The 18,788-nt window shown below is 49.0% G+C and overlaps 1 protein-coding gene across 1 annotated transcript in view; it reads right to left on the reverse strand.

Annotated features, from left to right (window-relative positions):
- MYO18B (myosin XVIIIB) overlaps positions 1 to 18,788 on the reverse strand; it is a 232,770-nt gene that overhangs the window by 178,798 nt on the left and 35,184 nt on the right. The window contains exon 12 of the mRNA XM_066370610.1: positions 8,308 to 8,452. Within this exon, the coding sequence (XP_066226707.1) occupies positions 8,308 to 8,452 (145 nt within the window). The remainder of the gene's footprint in view (positions 1 to 8,307; positions 8,453 to 18,788) is intronic.

The following is an 18,788-nucleotide window of genomic DNA, read 5'->3' on the forward strand; positions in this document are numbered from 1 at the left end:
GTGGACCCATTCATGTAAAAATAGCAATCAAATATTAGATATGTGCATAGGTGTAGCTAAACGCCATTAGACTTTTCAGTGTTTTTCAACCGCTGGTCTGTGGACTGGTCTGCCATAAATTTCATGCCAGTCCACGACAGAGTTAATCACCCTGATGTTGTATGAAGATTATAGACCTAATGATCTTAACTGAAATCACTTTTGCTCAAGTGATTTCTGCCTTAGTGGTCCCCGAAATAATTCTCCTATTCTCACTGGTCCCCAAGTATAAAAAGGTAGAACACCACTGGTATAGTTACGGTAATACCCCCGTGTCGATTTCCTGGTGTTAATGACATACTAAGCTGTGTGCAATGCCACCGTGGGGAAAATTCATGAGACCCTACTATGTGTTGTTGTTCCAACTTCCTGCGACTCTATAATTACTTCAAATCAAATAGTTGAACAGAAAAAAAAAAATCCAACCTGTCAGGGTAGTGAAACTATCCTGTGTGATCCTGCCATGGTGGTTATATGTCATTATATATTTGTCAACACCCACAGAACGGACACCACCAGGAGTGAGCACTCGTGTCAGCTACGGACCGTAGCTAACAGCAATGTGTCCACCTCAGCTCTTCCGCTGGTAATGAATTCCACCTTTAAACTTTAACAATGGTCACCTTTGAGAACCGAGGGATCTGGGGGGTGAGGAGAGACCTTTGTTCATCCTATAGTCTTCTATTTTGTTTCCACTTTTCACAGGAAGACAACTTTGCAGTTTTGCATATGCCACAGCTTTAAGACAATAATAAAACACTTCGCAAAGTGTCATTTGAATATACGGTCATTGCTTTATGTTCATGGCATCACTGTTACTATTCCCACTGGCCATCAGCATGTGGGGTCTTGCCCCAGCTTGGGGAGTGTCTGGCCACCTCCTTCTACCTTCGGACGGACTGTCCTGGTTGCTGGATGTTGGGGTGCCCCAGCAGCAAAGCAGGGGGCTGGGCTCTCGTCATTACTGCTGTCATCTCTTCTTCCCGCAGGCCCCTCTAGGCTCCCCAAGTTACAGTGCCATCCATTCAGGGACTGACACCTTTATTACGGCAGGCAGGGAGTCGCCGGGCTGACTGGCAGCCCGTGATGCGGCCCCTCCTTGGGTTATAAATGGGCCTAACTGCGTCATATATTAGACAATGGGGTCAGCGGCAAGTAGACTGGCAAATTTAGTGAAAGACAAATAAATTAAACCTCCCGCCAGCCTTCCGAGAAAAAGAGCAAAGCAACGCGACCAAGGCAGGCATTGCTCATCCTTGTTGCTGTTTTGGATTCTGAACGTTACTGTCATTTTTTGTGAAGTCATGATGGGCGGCGGGCAGCGTGACAAATGGACTCAGGCTTTCTGGGTATGGCCTACATCATCTCTTACAGCTACAGGACCTCAGGGGCGGGCGAGGACTCAAGGCCAGCCTCAGTTTCGTGGACTCTAGGTTTGCCAATGAAGACTCCCCTGGGCAATGGACAGATTTTCCATTTATAACAACAATAATAGTAATGATGTAATAAAATAGTAATAATAGTAAAAAACAGTAATAAATATAACAATGTATATAAATATACAAAATATATATATTTAATAAATGTACTAGCCCTGGCCGGTTGGCTCAGCGGCAGAGCGTCGGCCTGGCATGCAGGGGACCCGGGTTCGATTCCCGGCCAGGGCACATAGGAGAAGCGCCCATTTGCTTCTCCACCCCCCCCTCCTTCTTCTCTGTCTCTCTCTTCCCCTCCTGCAGCCAGGGCTCCATTGGAGCAAGGATGGCCCGGGCGCTGGGGATGGCTCCTTGGCCTCTGCCCCAGGCGCTAGAGTGGCTCTGGTCACGGCAGAGCGACGCCCCGGAGGGGCAGGGCATCGCCCCCTGGTGGGCAGAGTGTCGCCCCTGGTGGGCATGCCGGGTGGATCCCGGTTGGGCGCATGCGGGAGTCTGTCTGACTGTCTCTCCCCGTTTCCAGCTTCAGAAAAATACAAATAAATAAATAAATAAATAAATAAATGTACTATATACAATATATATATTTATATAAATCATATATACATATACACAAATAGTAATAAGGATGACAGAGCTTTATATATTTATATTAAATTGGTAAGCCTTAAGTTATGCATATTAAATTGCACAATATATTAAATCACGTATGTAACCCTAAGAAGCAAGCACTATCATTGCCACCATTTTACAAATGAAGAGACTGGTCTCAGAGGTCAAGAGAGTCGGCCCTGGCCGGTTGGCTCAGCGGTAGAGCATCGACCTGGCGTGCAGAAGTCCTGGGTTCGATTCCCTGCCAGGGCACACAGGAGAAGCGCCCATCTGCTTCTCCACCCCTCCCCCTCTCCTTCCTCTCTGTCTCTCTCTTCCCCTCTCGCAGCCAAGGCTCCATTGGAGCAGAGATGGCCCAGACACTGGGGATGGCTCCTTGGCCTCTGCCCCAGGCGCTAGAGTGGCTCTGGTCGCAACAGAGCATTGCCCCCTGGTGGGCAGAGCGTCGCCCCCTGGTGGGCGTGCCGGGTAGATCCCAGTCAGGTGCATGCAGGAGTCTGTCTGACTGTCTCTTCCCGTTTCCAGCTTCAGAAAAATACAAAAAAAAAAAAAAAGAGAGAGTCACTAATCACGCAGGAGAACCAGGGCCAAACACAGGTTGTCCTGGCCCCTGAGGCCTGGCCTTTAGCTCCAATTATGAGCTCTCCTGCCTTTATTCTGCTTAGAAGGATGATCTTCCAGATGGAGGAATACAGACTGGATATTGAACGGAGATGGGAAGGTTTCAACATCAGCCACCACCAGACTGCAGTCACGTAAGAAGCCTCAAAGCCAGAACCGCCCACTGAGCCCTTCCAAATCACAGACCCACAGAAGCCTCAGGAAATCCTAAAACAATTGCTATCTAAGCTACAGAGGTTGGGGCTGATGTGTTGCACAGCACGGTAACTGGACCAGTCACGAAGCAAGCAAGTGTTGCAGTGAATCCTCACTTCAGTTTGAGTCCAGGTCTGTGTCACTCCTGGGTGTGCTAACCACTGCCCTGCACTATCCTTGGCCCTCAGGACTTTATGTTAAGCTGGGGGAAAGAGCACTGGACTGAGAGTCCAGAAGTGGATTCTGGTTCTAAGCCTGACGTTCATTAGCACAGCAGTTTCATTATGTGTGCTGAGCAAGGAGCCTCACCTCTTGGAGGCCTGGGTTCTCCACCCACCGAATGGGCCTAATGACCGCCCTGGGCCACCTCAGGGGCAGGACTAATGCCAATGGAGACAGCCGACAACAAAAGTGCTTTGCAAAGAGAAGTGAGTCAAAGCTCGCTGCATGCCTCCGGTGTTCCAGGTGCTATGCGCCCACTGTCTGACTACATACTATGATGGTAGAAGGCGGATGGGGTTATCCTCATGTTACAGACACAGCAGCTGAGGACCAGGGAGGTCAAATTCCTTGCCAGATCAAATCTCACAGTCGGGAAGAGGGGGAGCCAGGGTCCAAAGCCAGCTCTAACTGCAGGGCCCAGCATTTCCTCCCTCCCTCCCTCTCTCCTTATCAAGTGAGCTCCAGAGAGCATCGTTTGCGGCCTTTGAAACATATAGGTGCCAGCTAATTGTTCTATGGCCACTTTTTGCCAAAGGAGACAAAACATGAGGTTGGATAAATGGTTGCCTGATGGCTTCTGAGGGATGGCTCGGGCCGTGAGCCTCGGTGAACAGCAAACCAGCCGCCATGTCCCAGAGTTTCCTGCCTGCCATGTGGAGCCAGCCCCCAGAGCCCCCTCCCACTGCCTTCCCAAGGGACCTGATCCCGACAGCTGGCCTGGGAGACACAATGCAGAGGGAGGGACTCACTTGGCGCCTCTGCCACCGTAAGAACACATTTCCTCAGGTCCAAAGCCAGCTGTGCCCGACCTCTTCAAACAAGCCCGCCTTATAAAGAACCAGCTCAGCCAGGCACCGCTTGGCCAGTCCATGGGAGGCAGCCCAGAGCCAAGGTTATTAGCCTCGTTACTTGGGTGAGACCCAGACAGCTACACACTGCCCTCTCTCCCCTGTACAGGTGAGACTCAGGCGCGTGCCGTAACTTGGCCAAGGTCACACATGGCTAATGAAAGGCCTAGCTAAGATCTGAACCCAGGACTGGCTGACTCCAAACACCTGTGTCCTTCCCCCGCCACACCCCGAGGGGAGGCGTCCCCCAGACTTTGAGGCTGCCCACGCCTCAAACGATGACAGGGTGATCCAGAGCCTTCATGCCCAGCCAACTGCCCAGAGGGCTGGGGACAGAAAAAAAGCCTCCTGGGATAGACTACACCATGTCACAGGGGCTGAAGGTACCAAGAAGGGGGTGAGAGAAGGCCATGGTAGCAGAACCCTGCCAGAGCTCAGGGTCCATGGGGGGCTGATGGGAATCTCTGGAGGAAGAGGATATAACCCCAAGGAGCCCTGCTGGGGCCGTGTGTGATGTCAGTGCTGAAGGCTCCAGGGGCAGAAGCCGAACTGAGTAGGGACCATGAATATGCGGGACCATGGGGTAACCTGGGGCCTGGGTCTCCATCAGCTTGGGACCGCCTCACATGTACTCGGTGGCCTTTAATGGGGCAGAGAAGGACCTGAAAGGCCCATTGCAAAGTATAGGGCAGTGGAGCAACCTCTGCAGGAAGAGCAGCCCACGTTCCAAACCCCACCCTGAGACACAGCAGCTGTGTGATCTCAGGTAGATCACACACCTTCTCTGAGCCTCCGTTTTCTAAGCCCTGCCCCCCACCACCACTATGAGCCAAGTCCTGTGCTCCATGTGTTTTGGCCTCGATTCATTTGATCCTCACAGTGAACCTACAAAGTGAGTGCCACCATCAGCCCCATTTTACAGAGGAAGAAACTGAGGCTGGGAGAGGCCAGCCCAGGATTCCCAGCCAGCAGGCTGAGCCCCGACGCTTGCCCAGGGCCCTGTTCTTCCTCCGCAGGTGGCTGCATGAATCTCATCAGATCAAAAAGCACACTAGACGTGCAAGGACCTTTGAAACCACTAAAAGCTAAACCAATATTATCAATTATTATTGTTGTTATTGTTATAACAGTTCAAAAACACTGAGTCTGGTTCAAAGGCCCCAAATTTCCCCACAGGGTCTGATACTAGCTTTTAAAAATAGGATCAGGGCTCTCAAAGGAAGGAAGCCAGGCGCCTGAAAGGAGAACATCATTTAATGGGGGAAAAAAGACCTGATTTATGGAATATTTCAAAATGATCTGTTATGACACAAAGCAAAGACATTTATATATGACTTTGAATTTCTTAATAGCTGATTTTAGAGCAACCTATTATGAAATCTTCCAAAGCAGAATATATAGTAAGTAAATCATCAAGCAGGCCGCCCAGGCAGACTGACGGCAGCTCTTCTTAAAATAATTTATACGCTGAGACGGTGTGTGTGGGGGGGGAGGCTGGGAGAAATTATTGCCATAATCACATGTTAATTAAATATTTATAAATGTGACTTCCTCATCTATCACAACAGGCGGCTACAGGTATGGGTCAGGTCCCCGCGCCCACATCAGAGGCTCCGGGAGGAGGAATTCAGGCACCAAGACTTCTCTGGTGACAGATCAATGCGCCGGGGGAGGAGGGCTCCCTTAGCCTCTGTTTAGGCGCTTTGGAGGCCAAGAGGGTTCAAATGTGACAGCAGACACAGGAAAGCAGGTGCCGTCCATCTGCTAGACTCCCTTTCTTCCTAGACCTCGCAGAGTGCGTGGAGGGAGCAAGCCAGTCTGAGCTGAATGCAGCCAAGCAGCAAGTGGCTGGGCCACCCTGGGACAGTCGCCTAACCCAGGCCTAACAGCATAATGGTGGAGCTGTCTTCTATGGAGGGACTGCTTTAAACCAGATGCCACTGATGGCCTGTCCATCACCCCTCACCCTGGCCATCGCAGACATGCTGCCCCAGAGGCGGCCCTGGCCTGTCGCTGCAGGTGCCTGTCTGTTCCTCTCCGCTTTCTCTGGCTGTGGAACGTGCTCGGCGCATGCGTCGAGCTGGCTGTAGGTACAGGAGGCCATGGCCCCCAGGAGCCACCTCCCACCAGGGAGAAACAGGCGGTGGTGAGTGAATATTCCAGCTTCCTCTCCTCTGGGGTACGCCCTTCAGAGTTTCCCAGGGGCCCCCGGTGGGACTGGGTCCCAACTGCCAGGACGCAACCTGCTCATGAGGGCACCCAGGACCACCGGTTTCCCTTCCCTGGCTCACTTTCCAAACTCCCCTGGTGTTGCCTCCTGGAATCCCCTCCCAATAAGCTACATGCACCCAAATCTTTGTCTCAGGGCCTCCTTTGGGGGAACCTAGCCTATTTGGTTTCCTTTTCTTTATCCCATGTAATCCTCACACCAACCCCATTCCTAGTCCATTAAAAGAAGAGATCACTAAAACATAAAAAAGTTCGGGTCTGAATTCAAATCTGCCAGTAAAACCAATTCTCAAGAGCCCACATCCTGCAACTTACTGCACCTAACCTACTGAGCCTCGGTTTTCCAGTCTGTAAAATAGGTTCAATCCTTCCACGCTTCCCCAACCTACAGATGCCCATGCCTAATGCTGACCCTTCACGGCTTTGCTTGTCTGAACTGCACAGTTCCAACCCCCATCTCAGTGGCTGATGGTTTCATATCTCGAAGTCTCATCTCTCCAAATGAAATGCAAATCTCACAAGGAGGGTGCTATCTGTAATTTGAAGACTGTATAATTTTCCCATGTCCCCCAATACAATTCTTACATATAAACTTTTTCCTGCCAATGGAAATGCAAAAACTCTTCTTGGTTTGTGGGCTGTACAATGGCCAGCAGCAGGCAGGCTTTTGTCCAGAATACAAAGCACTGAAAGTCCTCTGAAGGCAGGAGCCTCACAGCTCTTGACCCTGTCTCCCCAGAGCCTTTTATGGTGCCAAAAGAGAAAGCAGAAGAGGAGGCTGGGTTAGGGAACTGAGGAGCCTTGAATGCCAAGCTGAGGAATTTCACTTAATTTTGCAGGTAAGGGATGAGTCTCAGAAGGACGCTAAGCAGGGCAATGGCATAACAGGTTTATGTTTTAGGAAGGAGCCGAATGGTCACGCCAAGAATGGACAGAAGGAAGAGTGAATGCATCAGTCACCAGGCTACTGCAACAGTCCAATCGAAAGAAAGAAAGAAGAGAGGGAGGGATGGTGAGAAGGAGGGAGGGATGGAGAGAGGGAGAGAGAGAGAGAGAGAGAGAGAGAGAGAAAGGAGGGAGGGATTGCAGGAAGGAGGGAGGGATGGAGAGAGGGAGAGAGAGAGAGAGAGAGAGAAAACAAGAAAGAAAGAAAGAAAGAAAGAAAGAAAGAAAGAAAGAAAGAAAGAAAGAAAGAAAGAAAGAAAGAAAGAAAGAGGGAGGGAGGGAGGGAGGGAGAGAGAGAGAGAGAGAGAGAGAGAGAGAGAGAGAGAAAGAAAGAAAGAAAGAAAGAAAGAATGAAAGAAAGAAAGAAAGAAAGAAAGAAAGAAAGAAAGAAAGAAAGAAAGAAAGAAAGAAAGAAAGAAAGAAAGAAAGGTCAACACCTAGTTTAAAGTGATAACAGTATCAACAGAGACGCCAGGACAAAAAAATGCGATCACAGAGAGTATCTACAGGCAAAGTGAGTGCCTGGATAGGGAGGGGTCCTGCATGGGGGGTGGGGTGGACAAAGGGACGATCAGAACCACGTGGGAGACAAGGTTGAAGCAGGGACCATCAGCAATCAGACAAGTAAGGAAGGGGAGCGGACCCGGGAGGAAAAGAGTAACCGGGTCACCTTTAGCACATGTGGCAGAAGTGTCTCCAAGATGTCCAGGTAGAAACATACCGCCTTTATGGCGTGGCCCCAACCTTCTCTCGCGTGTGCTAAAGCTTCTTCGCTCAGTCCAATAGCCACCGGCTACATACGGCTATTTAAGTTTATGGTAATTAAAATTTAATGCACATCAAATTCAATTCCTCGGCGCCACAAGCTACATTTCAAGTGCTCGGTAGCCACATGCAGGTAGTGGCTTCCGTACTGGACAGCACAGAAGGAGAACGTCTCCATCCCTGCCGGAAGTTCTACTGACAGCACTGCTCTAGGTTTGCTTGAAAACTCAGCCCTGCTTGCTTCTCACTGGGCTTTGTTCGACAGCCTCCCAAAGAGCCGTCCCAGACACACAGATGACAGATCAACCCCATTCCACTTCGCCAGGAGAAGGGCTTTTTCAGGCCCCTGCCAGTAGAGCCAGCTGGCAGCCCAGGTGAGCTGGGCACGAAGGACGTACCTTTGCAGGCCCCCGCCGCGCCAAGGTGGTAGATGGCTGCCAACACCCGCCAAATGGCTCGCTGCTCGCTCTCCGAAATGCCCAGCGTCTCCATGGCACGCTGGAGCTGGGCGAAGGCAGCCGCCGCCCTCTGCTTGTCTTCAGGCTGAGAGCAAAGGGAGAGAGGAAGAAAAAGAGGCCATCACGGCGGAGAAAATGCAAACTCACCACATGAAGCCCAGCTCAGTCTCGAGGGAAATTTGTGGTCGCTTAAGAACCACAGTCAATTACCCACAATTAAGCCAGGGAGGGATGACAATCTTTCTATCTGACTCCAGAAGGCGATACAATTTTTATTCATTCATGTGTTCATTCAGGAGATTTACTGAGGCTCTGCTCTGTGCCAGGCTCCAGGAATGCAAAGATGAGTGAAACCCAGAACTTGACTTTGAAAAACTCTCAAGGTGGACGTGGAAAGAGAGATTTTTTTAAAAAGCAACTAAGTGTGGAACAGGCTAAGGGCTAGGATACGGGTATAAGTAGGTTGCTATGGGATATCAGAGGCAGGAATGCACTAATTAATCCTACCCAAGAAAGTCAAAGAGAATATCATAGAAGATTAGACAAAAGTGTGATTGAAGTTTGAAAGCTAAACAGGCAGAGTTGACCCATTCAAGGTAATAAAGGTCCTGGTAAGTAGAAGGAACATCATGAACAAAGGAGATCTTTGGAGACAACAGGTGGTCAACTGAATGTGCACACAGAACAGGTGTTCTTGTAGGTGGAGCTGACCGAGAGGGGAGGCTCTGAGCACGTGAAGGCCTCAAACACAATATTAAAGGGCGTGAGCCTTACACTCCAGCCATGATTGGCAAATACACATTCCTATCAACATTCCTGGACTGGTAGCAGACATCACTAATCGGTGAAGATCCCACAGCAAGCCAGTGAGTCCAGATTCCTTGCAGGACATCACCCCATGCAGCCACCACCAACAGCTCTACCTCAGCAACTGAAAGGGGACCTGCTTGCTACCTGCTCCCCCAACCCCCCATGGAAGCAATGGGAAGCTGCCCAAGAGTTTTAAGCAGGAAGGAAGAGACAATGACATGATCAGATGTTTATGGGTTGTAGTGTGTTGTTTTTCTTTTTTAGATTTATGATCCCAATTATGTTTGATTGAATATTAAAATTAGTCTGAAGCTCCTGCACACACACCATCTGGCCAAGGAGACTCAGCCCAGAAGCCTGCTGGGCTGAGTGGAAGTAAGCTGGGGAGGAGAATTCTTTTGTCAGTAACCCACCAGCACATAATGAGAAACTGATCTGTACTTGGACAGGGCTTGGGTGCTAAACTGTAGGCTGTTAAAGCTGGTAGGTCCTTGGGTTTTGTGGAGCCCAGAGAGGAGACGACGCTTGCCCAAGGTCACACAGCAAATTAGTACCAGACACACAGAACTAGGATCAGGCTTTTCTGACTGCCAGTGCAGGCCACTTGTCCCATTCATTCAAGCCACTTCTTCTAACTGGGAAAGAATCCTGCAAGGATCACCGACCAGTTGGGACGATGTCAAAGCATGCAATGACATTGAAAGATTTGCTGTGGAAACATTTCAATTAATAGCAAATGCATGTTCCACTGATCCATCATATTTCTGGGCCACCGCAGGACCACAAAATCCCTAGCAACCAGGAGCTCAACCTAGCAACCGCAGCTGCTCCACTGGAGCAAAACCGGGAGAAGGAAGGCATCTTACCAACATGGTTATTTATGAGATTTCAAAGTAGCGGAGAAAGGACACCAAAGAACAGCGGAAATACATTTACTATGGCTCCCACTGTCATCCCTGAGCATTTGACTTTAAATTACAGGCAGACACCATCATCTGCCACTTAGCTCATGTGAAGGGAGGAATGAGAACACTTCCGCAAAAGCTAATTTGCTTCTTTTTCTCTCCCTCCCTGCCCCGAGTCTCTGCGGCAACAGAAGATATGAAGGGACAAATACATATGCTTCTGATTCAGAAACAACTAGGATCAGGAAGACGTTTACCATTCCTCAAACTTCTCTGTACTATGCCCTGATAAAAGCCAGTCCTTGCATCAAACTTGTAAAAATAGAAATCAGCCAAATGAGTGGAATAAGTCAACTCAGAGCCCAAATGTCTAACCACAGGAGAACGGAGAAGCAAAGGATGCCATAGCCCGGGCAAGTGTGAAGTACTACGCAGCAATAAAAAAGAATAAGTCACTGATACTTGCAACCACCTGTATGAATCCCATGGACCCAAAGGGAGCCAGGAATGTCAGATACAAAAGGCCAAGACACTGTATGATTTCCTCTATGTCAACAAAACTAACCTATAGTAAGAGAAGTCAGGATGGTGACTCTGGGGTGTGAGGGGTACCCCTGATGGGGAGGGGGCTCAAGGGAACCTCATCAGAATAAGAAATATTCTAGATCTTGATCTGAAGTGTGATTGCAGTGTGTTTAAAAATATAGGCATCATCGAGTTGTACACTTAAAATTAGTGCCCTTGATCCATGTTACTATATCTTACTCAACTAAAAAAAATTTTTTTTAATGAAAAAATAGTGAACTCAGAAGTGCTCAGGGTTTATCTGATGCAATCAAAGATTCAAGGTCAACTAAAGACTGTAGGTAATTTAATTTAAACAATGAAATCTAGCCCTGGCCAGATAGCTCAGTTGGTTAGAACAGTGTCCTGGTACTCTAAGATTACAGGTTTTGATCCCTGGTCAGGGCACATACAAGAATCAACCAATGAATGCATAAATAAATGTAACAACAAATTGATGTTTTTCTGTGTGTGTGTGTGTGTGTGTGTGTGTGTGTGTCGTCCTTCTTCTCTCTCTCTAAAATTAATAAGTAAAAAAAAATATTTTTTTAATGCAATCCATAATGCCCTATCCACATTAAACTGGGCTGCGTGAAGAGCATGCGGGAGATTCTAACAACGTAGAGAAGCCAGGATTGGCTTGGGGGTCAGAAGAATTGGAAGTCTCTCAACTGCGTTCCCAGCGGCAGGACTCTGCACAGATCTCTTGCTCTTGAGCTAAGGCTCAGTTTCCATTTCTGTAGAACAGAAATAATAGCCTATCCCCTCCTAGGACCATTGACGTGTGTACCATGCCCAGCACAGTGCCGGCACACAGTGGTGCTCAACAAATACTGGTCTCCACATACCAGCGTGCCTCTCCTGCCATGCCTTAGCCCAAGCTGTTTGACCTTCTGGGGACACCCTTCCCCACTGCTACCCAAGTCCAGGCTCCACAGGCATGGCCTTGTCCTTCTCAAGTGGCTCCCAGTACAATGAGGGAACCAATGTGCAAGCACACAATGACAGCACAGAGGAGTGTGGGGGCCTAGGAGGCTCAGGGGTGCGGAGAGCTGAATGGGAGGACTGGAGTGTTCTGAAAGAAGTGGTGTGTGAAGCAAACAAAATAAGCAAGGTGACGTGGGTGCTCTGAACAGAAGGGCGCTGGGCAGCGGGAACACAATGCGTTGGGAGCCGAGGACCCTGAGGATGCTCACATAGACCTCTGTTGCAGAGAGAAGGGCAGCGGGAACACAGTGCGTTGGGAGCCGAGGACCCTGAGGATGCTCACATAGACCTCTGCTGCAGAGAGAAGGGCAGCGGGAACACAATGCGTTGGGAGCCGAGGACCCTGAGGATGCTCACATAGACCTCTGCTGCAGAGAGAAGGGCAGCGGGAACACAATGCGTTGGGAGCCGAGGACCCTGAGGATGCTCACATAGACCTCTGCTGCAGAGAGAAGGGCAGCGGGAACACAATGCGTTGGGAGCCGAGGACCCTGAGGATGCTCACATAGGCCTCTGCTGCAGAGAGAAGGGCAGCGGGAACACAGTGCGTTGGGAGCCGAGGACCCTGAGGATGCTCACATAGACCTCTGTTGCAGAGAGAAGGGCAGCGGGAACACAGTGCGTTGGGAGCCGAGGACCCTGAGGATGCTCACATAGACCTCTGTTGCAGAGAGAAGGGCAGCGGGAACACAGTGCGTTGGGAGCCGAGGACCCTGAGGATGCTCACATAGACCTCTGTTGCAGAGAGAAGGGCAGCGGGAACACAGTGCGTTGGGAGCCGAGGACCCTGAGGGTGCTCACATAGGCCTCTGTTGCAGAGAGAAGGGCAGCGGGCAACCACGGTTTACAGCTGGGAGCCGCTCTCTGACGGAAAGCTTGGCTACTGGAGGTCTCTCTGGCATGGAACTGGCACTGAGAGTAATCTCCACTGGTTATAAGCACAGTGGGGGCGGGGAGGGGGCGCTTCAGAAAGCTGGAGGTGGTCACGCTGGTGCCAAGGCCTAAAGATGGCTACACAAAGCTAGTGATCACCTCATCACTAAGGACTACAGAGGATTTAGAACCTTTTAGAAAAATGGTCAACCCTAGGGAAATAGGTCATGTACAAGAAGGAAAAAGGAAGGAAGGAAGGAAGGAAGGAAGGAAGGAAGGAAGGAAGGAAGGAAGGAAGGAAGGAAGGAAGGAAGGAAGGAAGGAAGGAAGGAAGGGAAGGAGGGAAAGGAAAGGAGGAAGGAAGGGAGGGAGGGAGGGGAGAGGGAGAGGGAGAGGGAGAATGAAAGAATGAAAGAATGAGAGAAAGAGAGAGAGAGAGAAAGAAAGAGAGAGAGAGAGAGAGAGAAAGAAAGAAAGAAAGAAAGAAAGAAAGAAAGAAAGAAAGAAAGAAAGAAAGAGAAAAGGTAAGTGACTCAAGGGTGCACAGTGTGTCAGATCCCAGAGCACAAGGTCTTCAGCTATGACACAGGAATGAGGTGGCAGAGGGGAAGGAACAAAAGTGTCAAATTTGGGGTCAGGCCAACTGGGGATTCTAGTCTTGTCTTTGCCACTTAAAAGCTATATGCCCTTGGACAAATAGCTTCATATCTCTGAGCCTGGTTACTCCTCCTGAGAAACATGTGTGATAATACTTCTCCAATGACCCTTAGGAGGATTAAGTCAGAGAAAGCTCCTGGCAGAGCCTCTGGCACAAGCTCATGATCCCCAATCCTTCTGTGCTGTTGATACCTGGGTCATAAAACACAAATATGTCCCAGGCCAAAGTTTGCAGTATGACAACCAGAAGCAAACTGCAGAGGAGGCAAGCATTATTATTATTACCACTGCTGCTGGGCATTTTTTTTTAATCCAGCAATGTTACAGAAAATAAATTATAGAGAAGAAGAAAATAATATAAAAGCTTTGTGATTCCAAATGTGTCCTGGTGCCTTGGCAGATCTCAAGTAAGTTCCATTTAAAAGCTGAAATGTGGCAGGCAGCGAGGGCTCACTGCAGGGACTGGCTGTGGCGCTGACAGCGAGGGGAGGTGGCAACGAGGTCCAGCATCACCCCAGGGGTCTCCGTGCTTCTGCCCTGGGCCCCAGCTCTAGCTGACTGCCCCGAGCCCCACACCCTGCTCCTCTGCTCTCCAGCCACACTGCACTTTTTGCTATTCCCCCGACATTTATCTCACTATCAGGTGCTTTGCATAGCAGGAATGGTGGCCTCACTGCACCTAACTTCACTCTTAGTCTAAGACCAGTTTGTTGTCGCCTCCTCCAGGCAGCCTTCTTTGATATGCCTCTGCCAGCATATCCTCAGCCTACACATACATACCTCTATTCAGGCACCTACCACTCTGGCTTGGACTGATCTGCCTTTGTGGCCATGGCAGCCCCCACTCACCTCCAAGACAGAAGTCCTTTGTGACAGAGACCTAGCTAAGTTATCTTTCTGGGCCAGTGCCTGGGACTGAATAAGATCAATAGCTATCCATTGATGAACTAATGTCAATGAACCGCCAGTTAGTGTCACCACGTAAAAGTCACCGATGCTGGGGTAGAGTGTGTCTACCCACTGAGCCAGGCCCACAGTTCTAGTAATCCTGGGTTTAAAGACTCTGGAGTCCCAGGCTGGCTGAGGGGTGGGAGCCCCAAACCTCATAATCCCCTCTTTGGTTTCCTCTGCCATTCGCAGCAACTTCCCCAGCTCCCAGGACACAAGCAGTGGATCTGAAGAAAGCACAAGATCCCCAAAGCCCCAGGAAATTTCTTCAAAGACACCAGCCACTACACTTATAATGAAAGTGTAATTAGCCTAGCTCTGCCCATCTCAGTAGCAAGGTTTAGAAAAATAAAAAGACATGGTGTTAGCTACATCGCCACATGTGGGGCATGCTCATTCATTCATTTACTTAACAAAACATCCTGTGTGTGCCTGGCTCAGGGCTGGGCCTGGCGTACTACGCAGTGAACAGGACACAAAAGAATCCCCATCCATCCTTGCGAAACCACGGTCGAGGGGAGGCAGACAGTAAGTAAACAGTGTGATACACAATGTGAGATTGTTTCCAAGGAGATTATTAAATAATAAAAAAAAAAGACCATAACAGGAGGCCTCTACTTGGACAGAGACCTCAAAAGCTGGAGGTGGTCACGTTGGTGCCGAGGCCTAAAGAAGGATACACAAAGCTTTTATGACCTCATCATTAAGAACTACAAAAGGGTTTAAAATCTTTTAAAAAATGGACAACACTGGGAAAATAGTTCAGGGAATCACAACTCCACCGTGACTGTCTGGTCATTAAAAATATTGTTTGTGAAAGTTTCCATGATGTGCAGTGTGTTACAAACTATATAAAATATTTATAGGAAAAATACTGAGAGGAAATCTGTAAAGTTATTGGCGCCTGTTTTTTGGCTCTATGTGTGTGTTTTTGGTTTTTGTTTTGTCTTTATGTTGTATTTTTTTCTGATTTGTTCACAGAAGGTATTATTAAGTTCCTATTTATTTATTTATTTATTTATTTATATCAAGTGAGAGGAGGGGAGGCAGGGAGATAGACTCCGGTATGCACCTTGACCAGGATCCACCCAGCAAGCCCTCTACTAGGGCGATGCTCTGCTCATCTGGGGCCACTGCTCCATTGCTCAACAACTAAGCTATTTTAGCACCTGAGGTAAGGTTATGGAGCCATCCTCAGTGCCCTGGGACAACTTTTGCTTGAACCATTCAAGCCATATCAGCAGGAAGGGGAGGGGAGGGGGAGAGAGAGAAGGGAAAGGAGAAGCAGATGGTCACTCCTTCTGCATGCCCTGACTGAAAATTGAACCCGGGACTTCCACATGCCAGGCCAATGTGCTACCACTGAGCCAACCAGCCAGGAACTATTAGGTTTTTAAAAATAAATGCTTTATCGGCCCTGGCCGGTTGGCTCAGTGGTAGAGCGTCAGCCTGGCATGCGGGAGTCCCTGGTTCAATTCCCAGCCAGGGCACACAGGAGAAGCGCTCATCTGCTTCTCCACCCCTCCCCCTCTCCTTCCTCTCTGTCTCTCTCTTCCCCTCCTGCAGCCAAGGCTCCATTGGAGCAAAGTTGGCCCAGGCGCTGAGGATGGCTCCAAGGCCTCTGCCTCAGGTGCTAGAATGGCTCTGGTTGCAACAGAGCAACGCCCCATATGGGCAGAGCATTGCCCCCTGGTGGGCATGCCGGGTGGATCCCAGTCTGGCGCATGTGGGAGTCTGTCTGCCTCCCCGTTTCCAGCTTTGGAAAAATACAAAAAATAAATAAATAAATAAATAAATAAATAAATAAATAAATAAATAAATGCTTTATCAAAAATATAAACTAGAAAAGAGATAAAGCCTGTAGCACAAAAAATCATGGCATGCACGGCTCAGGAAAGGGGATTCGGGAACTCATAGGCCACTAAGGCTTTGCCCCATCCAACTAATCCAGTGCTGCCACGCCACCCAGGATAATACTGAATAATGACAAGAGTGATAAAAGCTGAATTGGCTGAGTTCCAGACACAGTTCAAGTACTTAATAGGCTTTACCTCATTTCAGGCAAGGGGGACAATCACCATCCCTGTTTTACCAGTGAGGAATCTGAGACCCAGGGATGTGATGTTGCTTTAGCCTAAAGGCTGGGACTGGGATTTGAACCGGGATCTGCCAGACTCCAGAACCCATTTCTTAACCACTGTCATCAGTGAATTTTCCAGGGATGATGCAAGCAACTATTACAGATAAAACAGAGGCAGAGCTGACCAGAGTCAAGGGGTTGGCCAGAGGAAGCTGAATTTGGGCTATAGAATTGCCAGATAAAGTGCAGAGACATCTAGTTAAACTTCAATTCCACATAAACAATGGATATACTTTCAGTATAAGCCGACCCCCTGACAATATTCATGTATCAGAAGTGCCGGCCTCACTGCACCTACCCTACCTTTCCTCTCAGTCCAGGACCTGCTCGGGCTTACCTCCTCCAGGAAGCCTTCTTTGATATGACGCCCACCCTCCAGAGGTCTGCCCATGCGACATGTGGGACACACTTACATGAAAAATAATTTCATCCTTTTCTGAAATTCAAATTTAATGGGGCACCCTACATTTTCCCCAGCTTTATTTGAGCTATATGTGACAAATAAAAATGATCTACTTTTAAGTGTACAATGGGATGATTTAATATACATGTATACTATGAAATGATTAAGTTAATTAACACATCCATCACTTCGTGTAGTTACCATTTTTGTGTGTGTGGTGAGGACACTTAAGACTTACTCGCTTAGGAAATTCAAGTAGACAATAAATACAGTAGTCTCTGCTATCGTCACCATGCTGTACGTCAGATCAGGGGTAAAAAAATAAGTTCTGGGCATCCTGTGTTTTTATTTGCTGAATCTGGCAACTTCGGGGGCCCGTACATAGCAACTCCTATTCTTGTGGGTTATGTCCTGACCACCAAATTCCCTCACTGAGAAAGTACTGGGGCTGCCCAGCCCCAGAAAACACGCCCAGGCTTGTGTCAAATACTAGCGAGCTTTCAGGCTTTATTTTTGTTGTTAGAAAACAGAGAAAACACTCCCCTGATCCCTGCCAGGTAGCAGAGAACAAAGGAGCACCCTACCAGTGCTCACAAGTCAACCTGTCTTAAAAAAAAAACACCCTCCAGAAATGCAAAAGAAAAAAAAGAAAAAACCAAACTGCTTCCCACAGCCTCCTTGACACGCCTCACGCTGCGACCCCCACCCCCACCCCCGTGTGGATTGTGAACAAGCAGGTCAAGCTGGGGAGAGCTCACAGGGCGGGGCTCAAACCTGCTCCGCCTCAAAAGCAACAGGAAATCTAACAATAACCCTCTTGCTGATTCCAATAGATCCGCTGGGCCAAAACGCGTGAAATGAACAAGAACACCCAGTGCTGAGACAGCCTTTCATCCTCTGGCATCATCGCGCCCGAGGTCTGAGCTCCTGACTGTCCCCCCAGGCCCCGCCCAATCATGGGGAGAAAGGGCATGCAAGAAGAACACACTGTAGATCCCAACCCCCCAATGCAAGGGCATCGGGAAGGGGAAGGGTGGATTAGACCCCAGAATTTAAAGATGGGGAGACACATCGCCTCACTCTGTCCCACCCCACCCACTGCAGTGGTTCTCAGAGGGAGGCTCCTGGACCAGCAGCGTGGCAACACCTGAGAACTCATGAGAAATGCATATTCCCAGGCCCTGCCTCAGAGCTACTGAGTCAGCAGGTTTATGGACAGTACCCAGCAGGGTGTGTGTGGGGGGGTGTGCGCACGTGTGCGCGCACACATGCATGTGCACACACACGTCTGTGACAGGTTTATAAGGTATAATTAACAAAGGATGAATGACCGTTTTTAAAATACACAATTTGGTAAGCTTTGACACACACGCCTGTGAAACCATCACCACAATAAAGACAGTGGACATGTCCGTCGGCACCAACAGCTCCCTTTTATAATCCTTTCTCCCCTCCTCCTGCACCTCCCCTGTTCTGTTTTCTAGAGGGCCACGCACAGGAAATCATACCGCGCTCTCTGTCTTTCATCTGAGATTTTTCTCTCAGCATAACCATTTTGAGAGCCACAGCATTCTGGGATAGAGCACCAGTTCATTTTGATGGCTGAAAAGTAGACTGTCTTTATGACTGCTTCACAATGTTTCCATCCGTTCACTTGTGAATAGACACCCTGGGAGTTTCCAGGTTTTGGCTGCTCCAAATAAAGCTGCAGTGACTTCACGCAGAAGTTCTGTAGGGACGTGCACTGGTGCCCCTCCACATACACTCCTAGGAGTGGGGCAGTGTGTCACATGGGAGCGGTGCGTTTCACTTCCTATTTTACATCCTGCCAGCAGTGGACGAGACTGCCCATCACCCCAAATTCTCACCTACACTTGCTATGACAGCCTGGTCATTGTGTAGTGGCATTGCCCTGTGGCTTGGTTTAAATTTCTTGCCATCCACATACTGTTTGGTTCCATGCCTGAGGTGACGTATCTAGTAAGTGTCAGAGCTGGAGTTTGAGCCCAGAGAGCCTGTGGCCAGAGCACACGTGCTTACCATTACGTACACCACTTCCTGATTCTTTGTTTGTACATTTCATTTCCTCACAAGCTGAGACCCTACAAAGGTACCCTTTCCTCTGCCACAGGAC

The sequence above is a fragment of the Saccopteryx leptura genome, chromosome 2, assembly GCF_036850995.1.
Source record: "Saccopteryx leptura isolate mSacLep1 chromosome 2, mSacLep1_pri_phased_curated, whole genome shotgun sequence".
In the NCBI taxonomy this organism is placed as follows: Eukaryota; Metazoa; Chordata; class Mammalia; order Chiroptera; family Emballonuridae; genus Saccopteryx; species Saccopteryx leptura.